At 45.8% G+C, this 15,337-nt stretch overlaps 1 protein-coding gene across 4 annotated transcripts in view; it reads right to left on the reverse strand.

Moving 5' to 3' along the window:
- Positions 1–741: 741 nt before the first annotated feature.
- The window catches only part of ncoa2 (nuclear receptor coactivator 2), a 96,323-nt gene continuing 81,727 nt past the window's right edge, over positions 742–15,337 (reverse strand). For 3 of the 4 annotated variants that reach the window (XM_031583896.2, XM_031583897.2, XM_031583895.2), the window contains exons 16-22: positions 14,923–15,037; positions 12,431–12,736; positions 10,665–10,742; positions 8,869–9,376; positions 6,804–6,969; positions 4,123–4,282; positions 742–1,354 (exon numbers count right to left, since the gene is read on the reverse strand). In XM_031583896.2, the coding sequence (XP_031439756.1) occupies positions 1,343–1,354; positions 4,123–4,282; positions 6,804–6,969; positions 8,869–9,376; positions 10,665–10,742; positions 12,431–12,736; positions 14,923–15,037 (1,345 nt within the window). In that variant the 3' untranslated portion in view covers positions 742–1,342. The remainder of the gene's footprint in view (positions 1,355–4,122; positions 4,283–6,803; positions 6,970–8,868; positions 9,377–10,664; positions 10,743–12,430; positions 12,737–14,922; positions 15,038–15,337) is intronic. The other variant, XM_031583898.2, reaches the window with a different exon arrangement.

Consider the following 15,337-nt stretch of genomic DNA (forward strand, 5'->3'; position numbering starts at 1 on the left):
TAAAGAAGAGCATCGCAGTGAGGGAAGCGGTTTCAAGACTTGAATGCAAAACGAGACCCTTTGCACTCTTCAGCATAATTCTTTTTCTCATTGCTAGATTTGTAAAGAATTCTACACTCATTTCAATAAAAAAAAGAAGAGAAATAAAACTATACAGAAGAATAAAACTTAATTTAATACACAATAAACCTCTGGACTAAATTAAGTCTAATTTTACAAACCATTATGTCTCTTTACTCAAACCATCTGGTGTCTTGCCATTGAACTTCATATTTAAAGTCTTTTTTTGTTTTAATTCTCACGCAGAAAAAAAAGAAATCACAAAAAGAAAAAAAAAGGCAAAAATGGCTAAAAACGTTTTGTTTTCGTCTGTGAGAGCTACGCCCAGAGTGTCACACAGTCAAGAGTCTTCGCGCCCCTTTTTTTCTTTTTTTGGAACGTCCGCTGAGGGGAGGAACCAGAGAAGAAAAAGGAGAGAAAAAAAGGTACTTCTCTTCTGTCCCCGAACAAAAAAAAAAAAGGAGAAAAATTCAGGAGCTTACAAAGTGACAATTTGAGATGAGCTTTGCGAATGGTCACTTTCCACTGAGAGAAAAAGAAAGAGAGAAAAGAGAGGAAAGAGAAGAGAAAGATTGAAAGAGGGATACATTCATGGGACAAGGATCCCGGTTGCCAGCGGCGCTGAGTTATTTGGACAGGTAGGTTTGGGGGGGGGGGGGGGGGGGGGGGGGGGGGGGGGGTGCAGGTGTGTGTGTGTGTGTGTGTGTGTGTTTGAGGGGTGGGGGGAAACCTAAGTCACACTACGGTGAATGCGATAGAAGAGACTGGCTCACTTTACTGAGAGGGCTTTGCACTTGTAGGGGGGGCTGGTGTGTGTGTGTGTGTGTGTGTGTGTGTGTGTGTGTGTGTGTGTTGTTTGAATGTGTGTGTGGGGTGTTTGAATGTGTGTGTGGAGGCTCAGACTGGGGCCAAAGGTGGGTGCTGGGGTAGATACGGGCTGCAGGTCCAAAAGCTCAAAGCGATGTCCAACACCCCCGCTGGCCCGCTCTGGCCTCTTCCGAAAAAGCTCACTGGCCCAGCCGACACCCCCTGGTTTGTCCTGGAACAGCCCCCCACCACAGGGGGATGGATGCAGGACCGCTTCCCAGCCGGGAACGCTCTAGGCTGGGCAGCGGTCGGGGTGCAGCCAGGCCTGGGTCCTGGAGGCTGGGTCAGGAGCTGGAGGTCTGTATGCTGGAGAGGGCTCGCTGGCTGGCTGGCTGGCTGCCTGGTTGGGGATTCTGTCCGGAGGGGGAGAGGGTTGTGCCGGGGTGCATCATAGGGACATCTGCCATCACTGAGGTCAACAGTATTTCTGCGGGAAAGACACACACACACACACACACACAGAGTGCAAAGAGTTCAGATCATTACAATCATAACAATGATGCTCAGTGTAAAGACATGTCTATTACATGCATAGTCTGACCAAAAGACAGACCGCAAGTAATGTGGACGGACAGAATGGAGGACTTGGGACTTGTGTCTGTCTAATGGTATAAAGGTTTCTGCATCATTTAACCATAACAACTGTGGGAATCCAAATCACTTTCCGTCGTCTAACTGCTCAGACTGGTTTACTTCCAGTGCTTAGAACAGCAACACGGCTACAGTCCACCCTGTCTTAATGGAGGACATGAAAGCGTCGACCATGAATAGTGACAAAACTCTTTAGTTTGGCTTTCAAACATATTAGAACCCCACAAAAAGGTAAAAAAAAAAAACACCAAACAAATGTGAGCAATCGTCACAAAAGCATTAAAGTCACAGCTACAGTGAACTTGACATGTTCATGTCCTTTTGTTCATGTCCTTTTGCAAGTATCGCCTTCACTTAACACAACAGTACCAAACCAAACTCTCGCCGCAAAACAACACGCAAAGAACTTGACAATTGGGTCATGCCTTGAGACTCGAGCATCCGAACGCACGCTGCTGTTTACCAAGCACGGGATCAGCCCTGTGGGACAACTCAAGCGCCACAAACTCATAATGAGTTATATCTCTCTCCTAAACTCCTAAAACTGCACTAATGGGCGAGCGCGCTGCTAAATTATTAAACGGTGCTACTATGAGACTGCAAAGGGCTAAATCACACGACTGGGATCCAGAGGGGGGTGGAGTGGGGGGGGGGGGGGGGGGGGGGTCTGTGGCCACGCAGTGACCATGAAGGAGTGCTCACTATCAAACCTGCTGCACCTTGGTTAAATATTCATACTACTTTATGAGGCTTAAAAGCCTGGCAGGCAACAGCAAGGGGAGGCACGTACAGGCCTTACTAGACCAACTTTAGGGGAGAGAAAGAGAGAGAGAGAGAGGGAAGGAGTGAAGGAAGGAGGGGGAGAGAAAGAGAGAGAGAGAGAAAGAAGGTGAAGGAGTGAGTGAGAGAGGGAGAGTGACTAAGAGAGAGAGAGAGAGAGAGAGAGAGAGAGGGAAAGAGTGACTAAGAGAGAGAGAGAGAGAGAGAGAGAGAGAGAGAGAGAGAGAGAGAGAGAGAGGTAGAGATGGACATACATAACCCATAGATAAAACTCATGGTAAAACAGATCTATAGAAGCAAACATTAATGTAATGGGATGCATAGGGAACATACCATTATCTCTCATAGCTAAAGTGGGCTGTTAAGTGAGTAAGTAAGAGTGAGTATGTGTGTATGTGTGTATGTATATGTGGAGAGAGTTCTTCTGATAAAGCATGAGACTGTGTGAGTGTGTGTGTGTGTGTGTGTCTCATCAGAAGTCTGCCCTTTAAAATATTGCCCTCAATGAGTACAAATCAGTCTGGCTCTGGTGCTAAGTGCTAATTACATCACTACCTTGAGCTCCCTCCCTCCCCCTTTCTCTCGTTTGCTCCATAGCATGAGCTAATTGGAGTTAATAATTAACAAGGGTCCAGAAGGGGGTGGGTGTCTTGATCAAGTGGGGTGCAGACACTTAAAGCCTTATGGGCAGGTATGCCTCCCATAATGGGTTAAGCACAGGGATGCAATACATAAATCTGTGTGTCCAAACAAACCCACTTAACCAAAGTCCTGGGTGTGCCATAAGCCGAGGGGCACAGGGCTGGGTTGGGTTTGTCTGGGGAAGTGTGCGCCATTTGGTACAGCAAGGCTTTTTGGCAAAGGAGGGAAACCAGATCAAAAGAAGGAGAGAGAGGCAGAGAGAGAGAGAGAGAGAGAGAGAGAGAGAGAGAGAGACAGAAAGAGAGAGAGGGTGAGAAGACAGAGGTACACTTCCTCACGGAATGCCACAAATATGAAACCATTAGAAAAGGTTCATTTGATAGGTTCAATCTGGTCATCCCAGGCTTTCAAACTCTCACAGGCGAGGCAAAATTGCCATACATACTTGGGGAAGACAGGGATTTAGCCAATCTAGCTGCCGGATATGTGGCAGCCTGCCATAACCTGAGGGACAGCCATTAAGGCCACAGAATGCCAAACTAACTGTATGTTTATTGTTTATTGTTATGTTTATTGTTTCTTATTTATTTATTTTTAATCAACTCTGTTCATTATATTTGTCATTCTGTATGTGTATGTAATATGTATGTATTGAATCAGCTTTGGCAATAGTGTTGAAAACATTCATGCTAATAAAGCTTCTTTGAATTGAATTGAAAAAAAATTGAGAAGGGAAAGAGAAAGAGTGAGGTATGTCCTTAGTGTTGACCCTAGAGGTTATTAGAATGAAAAGTGTGAGCGGTTTTGGGTGGCGTGGGGGTGGTGGGGTCACATTTGCACATTTTTGATTTGTGGCAAAAGAGACCATGAAGATAAAGAGCAAGAGAGAGATACAGAGAGAGAGTGAGAGAAAGAGAGAGAGAGAGAAAGAGAGAGAGATACAGAGAGAGTGAGAGAAAAAGAGAGAAAAGTGAGAGAGATACGTGTATTTTTATGTATTTATGTGCGTGTGTGTTTGAGTTTTGAAGTGTGTGAGAGTGGGTGTGTATGTGTGTGACTGTACATTAAAGAATGTTTGTGAGTGTGTCTGTGTGTAAGTGCATGTTAAAGTGTGTGTGTGTATGTGTGTGTGTGTGTGTGTGTGTGTGTGTGTGCACGTGTGTGAGAGAGAGTGTGTCTCACCTGATCGGAGGCCATGGACGTGACGTTCATCTGGCTGCCCAACTGCCCCATGCTGCTGGCGTTGGTTGCCATGGAGACGTTGAGGTTCATGCTGTTGCCGTTGTACATGTTGCCGTTGGACTGCTGGCCGAACTGAGGTGGAGACTGCTGTGTGAACATGCTGAAAAGGAGGAAGAGGGAGGGAAGGACGGAGGGAGGGAGGGAGAGGAAGAGAGAGAGGGAAGGAGAGTGGGATGGAAAGAGGGAGGATTTGAATAAGGGAATATTTATTATCTGGACACACTGAAAAAACACTTGTGTGTTTGGTCTTGAGCATGAGTTCTGGTGTGTGTGTGTGTGTGTGTGTGTGTGTGTGTGTGTGTGCGCGCGTGCGGGCTGTCTCTGATATTAGCTGACCACTGTCTGCACTGTCAGTCATGGTTGAGCTGCGTAGCCTCCTGTTACTGAATGTATGACATCATACTCTACTAAGGGCCTATAACATCATACTATACTAAGAGCCTATAGGATCATACAGTATCATACTATACTAAGAGCCTATAGGATCATACAGTATCATACTATACTAAGAGCCTATAGGATCATACAGTATCATACTATACTAAGAGCCTATAGTATCATACAGTATCATACTATACTAAGAGCCTATAGGATCATACAGTATCATACTATACTAAGAGCCTATAGTATCATACAGTATCATACTATACTAAGAGCCTATAGGATCATACAGTATCATACTATACTAAGAGCCTATAGGATCATACAGTATCATACTATACTAAGAGCCTATAGGATCATACAGTATCATACTATACTAAGAGCCTATAGTATCATACAGTATCATACTATACTAAGAGCCTATAGGATCATACAGTATCATACTATACTAAGAGCCTATAGGATCATACAGTATCATACTATACTAAGAGCCTATAGGATCATACAGTATCATACTATACTAAGGGCCTATAGGATCATACAGTATCATACTATACTAAGAGCCTATAGGATCATACAGTATCATACTATACTAAGGGCCTATAGGATCATACAGTATCATACTATACTAAGAGCCTATAGTATCATACAGTATCATACTATACTAAGAGCCTATAGGGATCATACAGTATCATACTATACTAAGAGCCTATAGGATCATACAGTATCATACTATACTAAGAGCCTATAGGATCATACAGTATCATACTATACTAAGAGCCTATAGGATCATACAGTATCATACTATACTAAGAGCCTATAGGATCATACAGTATCATACTATACTAAGAGCCTATAGTATCATACAGTATCATACTATACTAAGAGCCTATAGGATCATACAGTATCATACTATACTAAGAGCCTATAGGATCATACAGTATCATACTATACTAAGAGCCTATAGGATCATACAGTATCATACTATACTAAGGGCCTATAGGATCATACAGTATCATACTATACTAAGGGCCTATAGGATCATACAGTATCATACTATACTAAGAGCCTATAGGATCATACAGTATCATACTATACTAAGAGCCTATAGGATCATACAGTATCATACTATACTAAGAGCCTATAGGATCATACAGTATCATACTATACTAAGAGCCTATAGGATCATACAGTATCATACTATACTAAGAGCCTATAGGATCATACAGTATCATACTACACTAAGAGCCTATAGGATCATACAGTATCATACTATACTAAGAGCCTATAGGATCATACAGTATCATACTATACTAAGAGCCTATAGGATCATACAGTATCATACTATACTAAGAGCCTATAGGATCATACAGTATCATACTATACTAAGGGCACATAACAACAACAACAACTCTCCTTCCTCCACTTTTCCCTAGATATGTTGTTTCTCAGTTTCACTTGATGACGTCGTGGGGGAAGCAGATTGGCGCGAGAGTGCGCGAGAGAGAGAGAGAGAGAGAGAAAGAGAGAGAGAAAGAGAGAGAGAGAGACAGAGAGAGAGAAATGCTCCATGTTCTTTCTTGTTTTTTGTTCCCTTTGAATTTCTAAGAAACTTATGTCTGAGTGTCACCTGGTGCATGTGGCCTAATTATGTGTGGTCATGTTAATCAACATTCATTGAGCTCAGTTAATAGGATTCTTGCATTGTTGGAAAGAACCCTTCTATGCTTGACTCCAAAGCCTCTGATAGTAGGACCCAGAGAATAGAACCCACACGTATAGATGAATGAACCCCGTATAGAGAGATGGGAGGACTCCCATTCCCAGCTTTCTTATTTGTTTTTTTTTGTGCTCCATCTCTAGAACGATTCTTCAGCCTGTTCTTACAGAAGAGTCCTTACAGGTTCTGCTCCAAATGATAATAGGTCCTGTCACAGGATATGGATATTTCTGTGATACGACTGGACATGGATATGATAAAGTGTGGTGATGTTCCTATGCAATCCCAGCTGTGGCCATGGATATGATACAGTGTGGTGATGTTCCTATGCAATCCCAGCTGTGGCCATGGATATGATACAGTGTGGTGATGTTCCTATGCAATCCCAGCTGTGGCCATGGATATGATACAGTGTTGTGATGTTCCTATGCAATCCCAGCTGTGGCCATGGATATGATACAGTGTGGTGATGTTCCTATGCATTCCCAGCTGTGTGGATGCCCGGCCCAGGTGCTCTCACCTGTTCCCCGGCGGCCAGCCGTTCATGTCGGGCGAGGCCTGGAAGCTGGCGCTGCCCTGGCCCTGCTGCATCATGGGACTCTGGGCGTGGCCCATGCGGGGGGACATGAGGGGGCTCTGGGGGGTGGTGGCTCCTCCGAAACCCCCATCAGGCTGCTGACTCATACCTGCACACACACACACACACACACACACACACACACACACACACACACACACACACACATACACACCCTGTGAGACAGCTGAGATAGATATAATAAACCAGTGGGTACAGAAGCAGATGGGACTCGTATAGGCTACTGGAATAACTAAATAGACACGCACAATAACCACGAACAAACAACTTATACAAAGCCTCCGAGGTGAGAAGAGCAGGTTAACAAGTACACCGCAATCCCTCCTACACACACCCATGACACATAAAGGTAAAAGATGAACAAATCTACATAGAAATTATGATCACAAGACGGTGAGCGTAAGACCAGATTTATTTCACATTAACACACACCATGGATGCTAAACTAATTAGTTGCTAGGGATGTGCAATCACACACATTTTAATAGCAGTGATTAAACTCGTAGTCCTCAACCTTGATTTTATTTTTCCCCACATAGAGGACCGCAATGCATGCTTGTAGTTCCTCTGACTGACACCCTTGCCCTTAAGCACCAGTTCACCCTGCAATGGTAGCAGGGAGAGTTAGAGGGGAGGGCTGTGGGGTACCGCTGACCCAGATAGGTGCAGGCTCTGGGTGGGGAGATTCTGGCCAGCTTAGGCGCCAGATCCACTCCAGATGTCTCGCTCCTATCAGGGGGGGATGGGGGGGTGGTAGTTACTGGCAGGTGTTAGTAGTCAGTCCTCTACACATGCAAGTTAGTGTTAGTGGCTAGCTAGGAAGTAAAGGGGGTAAAGGGGTTGGGTGAGGAAGGGTTGAAGGTGAGGAGAGAGGAGGTGGTGTGTGTGTGTGTGAGGGGGGGTGGGGTGGGTGGTGGTGATTTGGAGTCACCACGAGATCAGAGGTTTGGAGGGAATCAGAATCAGCTCCGCATCCACTGAGCAGCACCGGCAGCCAGATTAGTCGAGGCAGCGGGAACACACGCGCACACACACACACACACACACACACACGTGAGACACACGAACACAGATGAGACAGCCGTGAGACATCACCAGCAGCTCAGATCTACCCCAGTATTCACTGAATGGACAGCACCTCTTATCACTCAACATGATCTTGATTGCATTAATCAATTCATTTGATTGATTGATTGAACTCAAGCAGATTGGAAGACTAAAGAGTGGCTCTATGAGTTGATCTCCATAAAGTTGTTACAGAATGCAAAGCTAACCTATAGATGCAAATACTTCTACAGTGCATCTGTAATTAAACAGCATCTGTGCATCTGTATAACTCTACTGCCCCCTAGTGGCCAAAGTGAAGCTGAGAGGACGTAATACTACAGTACCACTTGTCCCTTCACCTGTACTTATGACAGCCCTCCAGAATGGTTCGGCTCTAGGCCAAAGTGAGTCAAGTACTGCACTGTGGCACTGCAGTTGTATTGTGAGAAAGCACACAGTTAGGTTCAGTAACCGCGTGCTGAGAGAACTGGGGGAGTTGGTAGTTGAGGTGGGCGCCATAGGACAGAGGAACAGACAGAGAGAGAGAGAGAGAGAGGTAGAGAGAGAATGAGTGAGAGATAAAGAGAGAGCTAAAGAGAGAACGAGAGTGGTAGACAAAATGTAGACTGAGAAAAAGGAAAGGCCTGAGTCTTTGAGTGAGAAATAGAGAGAAAAATTAGAGAAAGAGAGAGTTAAAGAGAGTGAAAGAGAACATAAAATGGATGGATAGATAGAAGGACAGAGAGATAGAGAGAGGGAGAGAAAGACAGAGAGAGTGAGAGACACTGAGACAGAGAGATAGATAGAGAGATAGAGAGAGGGAGAGAAAGACAGAGAGAGTGAGACACTAAGACAGAGAGATAGATAGAGAGATAGAGAGCAAGACAGAGAGAGTGGGAGACACTGATACAGAGAGATAGATAGAGAGGGCAGGCAGTACCTGAGCTGGGAAACTGAAAGGCACTGTGCTGCATTTGGGGGCTCATAACGCCCCCAAACTGTCCGCCCATGTTTCCCATCATTCCCTGGTTAGCCAGACCCATCTGGGAGCCATGCAAGGAGCTGTGGGCGAGGAGCTGGGGGGCCGGCGGAGGGGGGGGGAGGTTGGGGGAGACCGGGGAGTAGGGGCTGGTGCAGGAGGGCGGAGAGGCCAGGCCTGTACCGTAGCTGGGTGGGTAGGGGAACTGCTGGGGGCTGGCCTGGGGCATCCGGGCGTTGCCCAGGGCGCCGGGCAGGCCGGCGGCAGCTGCGGCGGCGGCTATGTTGGGAGGCAGGTTGAGGCCCTGGGCCCTCATGGCGAGGGTGCGCTGCTGTTGGGCCTGCTGTTGCTGCTGTTGGGCCTGCTGCTGCTGCTGCTGCGCCTGCTGGACTTGCTGTTGCCGTTGGCGCAGGTGGTTACTCAGCAGCTCACGCTGCCGCTGGGCTAGCATCTGAGCGTTGATGGTCCCCTATAGAGGACACACACACACACGACCAGAGATGCGAGCACACCCACACACCAGGCACGCATACACAGACAGACAGAGGAAAACACACACACACACACACACACACACACACACACACACACACACACACACACACACACACAGAAACATAATTTAGCTTACTTACATAACTTATGGTTTGGTATGGTTTCATTCACAATCCAATTTTTCCACTTCATATCCGCTCTGCCTTGTTTTTCTTCATACATGTGTTGGCCTGTCCTAGTAGTATGGAGTACCCCTTAATCTACAGCTCCCTTGAGTATCTGCAAACATGGCCGGTCTGTGAAATACTGTTGATATGCCTGCAGCTATGTTCGCAGGTTGCTTTTCATCGTCGTTTCCTAATCCGTTTCATCGGGGGCCTTACATGAGGAATACTTTCATGACGGGGACGGCTTCGACTGTCTTCCACATCAACCTTCGGTCCCTGGTACCAGGAACATTTTTACAAACATTTACAAACACCAGGTAGCATACCACTGATGTACATCAACTCCCGATGTCATAATGAATCATTATACTTAACTATAAGAACTACGCTGAACTGTAAATGAACTAAGCTTTTACTAAATCAAGAACTGATTCTTTCGGCAGCAAGTATGTTCTTCATCAGTGGCCATGATGAGCTCCAGTCGAAGATTCGATTCAGAGTGACATTATTTTTCGAGTCTGGTAGCATTAGCCTGTTTCGAATGTCTTCAACTTACTCATACCACAGTCAAAGAATGATAGAGCCTCCAAGGCCATTATAGCCACACACACTCTGTGGAAAGGTGGATAGACCAGAGAGAGTGGTGGCGTCTAACAGCTGATACAGCCGATAGCATTATTAAAACAAAACCCCTCAATGCTGTAGGACGTTTGAAGGGATATTCAGCAAAATGGCTTCACTTGGGAAACAAAGCGCCTGTATATTTGTTTCCTAGCAACACTTGCATGGTCTGGAGCAGATGTCTTTGCAGAGAGACATCAAGGTGTGATGTCAACTTCTGAAGACGTTTTCATGAAAATGGGAAACAAACCAAACAAAAAAACACCATCCAGGTGGCATACCATTTATGGACGAACACTCTCAATGCTATTCTTATTTAAGTAAACTGAACTGTAATTGAACTTTTACTAAATCAGGAATCAATTGAATCAGCCAATCAGCCAATCAATCAATCAATCAATCGATCAATCGATCGATGGATCAATCAATTCCATAGGTGTCTTTCGATACCCTGGTGTGCGAGATGCTACTGACCTGATTGGGTACATTGGGTCTGAGAGGTAGGTTCATGTTTGACACTCCCGCCATCTGGCTCAGTACTGGCTGACGATTCTGAGGAGAAACAAGAGAGACCAAACTGAGTTTTAATGACATGAGACATGTGCTGAGCGCATGTTTTCTAAGACATAGTCACTGATTTTAATAGTGTGGAATGAAATAGGCCACATGGTGTCATAAAACAAATCAAAAGGATACTTTCTTTTCTAGCCATTCATAAATTGTGTAATGTTCTGATGGGGGGAATGGGTACAGCCGTCCTTAATAAGGTCACCGCGCACTTCCCCAAATGGTCAGCAGGTGGCAGCACCATCACCACACTCACAGACACACACACACTCTAAGCAGCTGGAGTTGGACTGCTGCACTGAACTTTGAAATGTACCAGCTGCCTCTGTGACACATTTGTCTATTTTACAATGTCAGCATGACCCCCGATGAACACGGAGCAGAATCGATCCGCAGAAAAACTAAACGTGTACAGAGTACAGCTTGCATGCTCTTCCCTTGGGGGAAAAAAGGAAAGAAAAGAAAAGGAAAAAAAAAACGTCTGCGTGGTGGCTGCCATCTTGGACGAAAGGCCTGAGGCAGCGATGTCATAATCTAAGCCATGGTGTGAATGCTTAGGGATCAGCTGTGAATAGTGTGAACAGTGAACAGGCAGTGCTGGAGAGGCGGGCGGCGCTGGTGCGTCAGACTGCGCCTCGGACTACTGCTGAACACACCAGCGCGGCTCAGCCGTGGGATTTTACACTCAGCCAAACCCCCTGGAGACAGGGAACATAGAACAATATTTATCAAAGAGTACCCAGGCCTCTGAGAGAGGGAGAAGAGAGAGAGAGAGAGAGAGAGAGCGAGAGAAAGAGAGAGAGAGTGAGAAAGAGGGAAAGAGAGAGAGTGAGAGAGAGAGAGAGAGAGAGAGGCCAGAAAGCAAGTTTCAGGTTTCACGTTCTCTTTAAAGATCTTTTGCCTTTCACTTTCCAAAACAGATGAAGCAACTGCTTCCATTGTAACTTGGGGACGGTCTGGCATGCTTTTCCTTGTCTTACAGTCAGCACCTATTAACAGCTGGACTTGTGCTGCTGGTTTCTCATGACTGGCAACACCTTAGATGTTTATTTGCTCATTATGTAATCAGAACATTTTGACAATCAGCCTTGACTGGTTCCCAAGCCTATGAAGTCGATTTTCTAAATATATTCTGTTACTAGAGGGCCGTTTGCTGGGGCCCTTCTTGGAATAAAATATCAGAGGACAATATTGTGAACACAATAGTTTTAGTGTATGTCTACCTCCTGGTTGGGCATATATTCATGTATGTATGGGTGTGTGTGTCTGTGCAGGTCTGAGCACAAGTGCATATGGATGTGTGTGTGTGTGTGTGTGTGTGTGTGTGTGTGTGTGTCATTCTCTCAAGACATATGTACATGACATGTATATACATCCGTGGTCATATGTATGTCTGGGCGTGTGCATGCATGCACTGATGTGTGTACATACACAAGCATGTGTATATCTGAGGGTATTATGTGCACGTGTCTATGAGTATGAGCGCATGTCTGACCATGCCATGGGGGAGATGAGAGACAGTAGTGATCAGCATTTTAGATAGAGAGAGTGTATGCATGTACATCTATTTGTATGAGTCTAAGTGTGTGTGTGTGTGTGTGTGTGTGTGTGTGTGTGTGTGTGTGTGTGTGTGTGTGTGTGTGTGTGAATGTATTTGCATGCACGTCCTGTACCTGCTGGGCCTGCAAGCGGTGCTGCAGCTGCAGCCGGAGCGAGTTGGGCTGGTTGGGCACCACGCCGGGCGGCCGGAGCCCGGGCCTCTGCTGCATGCGCAGCGGCATGGGGTAGCCAGGCCTCTGGCCCATCTGCACCGGCATGCCGTGGAAGCCTGGCGCCCCCGTGGGGTCCTGCATCGGCCCGTAGCCGCCCTGCGTCATGTGACCGGGGGGATGGCCGTACTGCTGAGGAGGGTAGACTGGCAGCTTCTGCTCCATCAGCAGACCGGGATCCTGACCGGGGTCCTGACCATGGTCCTGACTCTGATGGGGATACACACACACACACACACACATAAATATTCTCAAACACACACATTAAGATTCTCTCACACACACATTAAGATTCTCTCACACACACATTAAGATTCTCTCACACACACATTAAGATTCTCTCACACACACAGGTTCACCCACAGACATACAAGCAAAAACAGACTCTCACACATGGTCTGTTACTGCAATAAGCAACCCTGAGGCACATACTGTACCTTCTGTGTACACACACACACACACACACACACACACACTGTGTGGAATTAATACTATCCTGTTTCTCCCTGCATTCCCTCCCCTCAGCATCTCTCTATCGCCACGGAACACCCCTCAAGTCTCATACATTAACTAAGAGACTAACAGACACACACACACACACACACACATATCTACAGGATGTACTGTTTGTATTCACTCACTCACACACACACACACACACACACACACACACAGACACACATACAGCTCAACTAACAGTGTTATATCATTGAAGTCTGTACTGGCTGAGTGTGTGATGTGTGTGTTTAGTTGAGTTTTGCGTGCGTCTGTGCTGTAGCGAGTGACTAGCGCTAGTGTGGTAGCATGTAGTGGTGGTGGCTGTAGCGGTAGCTGCACTTGTGCTGGCCACCGCCCCAGGGCTCCCACTCAGCAGGCGCCGCCGTTATGAGCAGTTATGCAATTCATTACGTAAGGCCGCTCTGCCAGACCCTCGCGCTCAACACACACACACACACACATACACACACAGACACACACACAGGTGGCAGAGAGTCAGGGCAAAGGGAGAGGGGTGAGAAAGAAAGAGGAGGAATGGGGAAAATAAAGTGAGTAAGAGAGAGATCAGCCTTGTCAGAGAAAGAAGAGAGAGAGAGAGAGAGAGGGGAGAAAGAAAGAGTGAAAGAGGGGGAGGTGCTGGGAGTAAAATGAGAGACAGTAGTGATCAGCATTTTAGATAGATAGAGAGAGAGACTGAGAAAGAAACACAGTGAATTCCTTCCGTAAATAAAAAATTAAAATCCCAAATGTTACGACTATCAAAACCCCTAAAACTGAAATGTATATTAAGAGCAGCCAGAGGTACTACCAACAGCAGCACGACATGTCACAGCCTGCCATCATATATGGGACAGCCACTAGAGAAAAATAGTGATTCATTTATTAATGCATTCATTTTACATTTTAATTCTAAAATACCTTATTTTATTATTATTTTGATTGTATGATTATACATGTATGTTCCTTATGACTTCCACTGCTCTATGTCAAATGTGTTTATGTATTACATAATGCTGTATGTCATAATGCTGTATGTCCATGACACTGCTTTGGCCATGAGAGAGAGAGAGAGAGAGAGAGAGAGGGAGAGAGAGAGGGAGAGGGAGAGGGAGAGAGAGAGAGAGAGAGAGAGAGAGAGATGAGACATTTGAAGAAGTGAGAGCAAAACCGTAGAGACACAAGAAGCAAAAAGAGGGAAGAAAAGCGCATAGAGAGAGAGAGAGTGGAGAGAGAGAGAGGGAGGGAGAGAGAGCGGGAGACGGACGGACACGAGAGAAAAACAGAGAAAGAGACACACACTAGCAGTAACAATGACTGACTCGTAATTAAATGTTTGTTGTTTGATTTTGGTCATTAACTTGCTCGTATTATATGTCTAATTGTCCCATGCCCACTGCATGGTCAATACTGGTGTACAGCTATGCCAATAAAGCTCTGCTGAAATTTGAATTTGAATTAAGCCATCTCAGTTTATGCATGAGAGAAAGAGAGAGAGAGAGAGAGAGAGAGAGAGAGAGAGAGAGAGAGAGAGAGAGAGAAAGAAACACAGAGAGCAAATGCAAAATGCTATTGATATGCCAATAAAGCACTTTTGAACAGGGCTGAATTAACTGCAGGGAGAGGAAGAGAAACCAAAAGAGAGAAAGAACAAAGGAATGAGAGGGGGGCAGGGAGAAGCAGTGAAATAAAGAGAGAGAGAGAGAGAAAGAAAGAGAGAGAGAAATAGAAAAGGGAATAAAGAGGGAAAGACAAATAGACGAGTAGAGAATCAGCGAGACAGAAGGAGAGACAGACAGAGAGGGAATCAGACAGGACGAGGGAAAGAGAGAGGGAGTTAGAGGGAGGGAGAAGGCCAACTGAAGAAGGAGCAGGATGAGAGACGGAGTGTGTGCTCTCACCTGTCCCACCAGAGCGGGGATGCCGAGGGCCTTGTCGATCTCGTCCAGGCAGTCTGCGTCCTTCAGCACGCTGTACAGCTGACTGAGCAGGGCCCCCTCATCAGCACCGCCGTCACTAGGGGCCACACACAACACATTATCCTGGGGGCCACTGTACATAGCCCTACATACACATGCACACTAATACACACATAAACACAACACAAACACAAACACACAAACACAACACAAACACATACACATGAACATAAACACAACACAAACACAACACACACAGACACAAACACACACACGCGCATAAACACAACACAAACACACACACACATACACATGAACATAAACACAAGACAAACACACAGACATACAGATAAACACAACACAAACACATAGACATACATACACATAAACACAACAC

This window comes from Clupea harengus, chromosome 17, assembly GCF_900700415.2.
Source record: "Clupea harengus chromosome 17, Ch_v2.0.2, whole genome shotgun sequence".
Lineage (NCBI taxonomy): Eukaryota > Metazoa > Chordata > Actinopteri > Clupeiformes > Clupeidae > Clupea > Clupea harengus.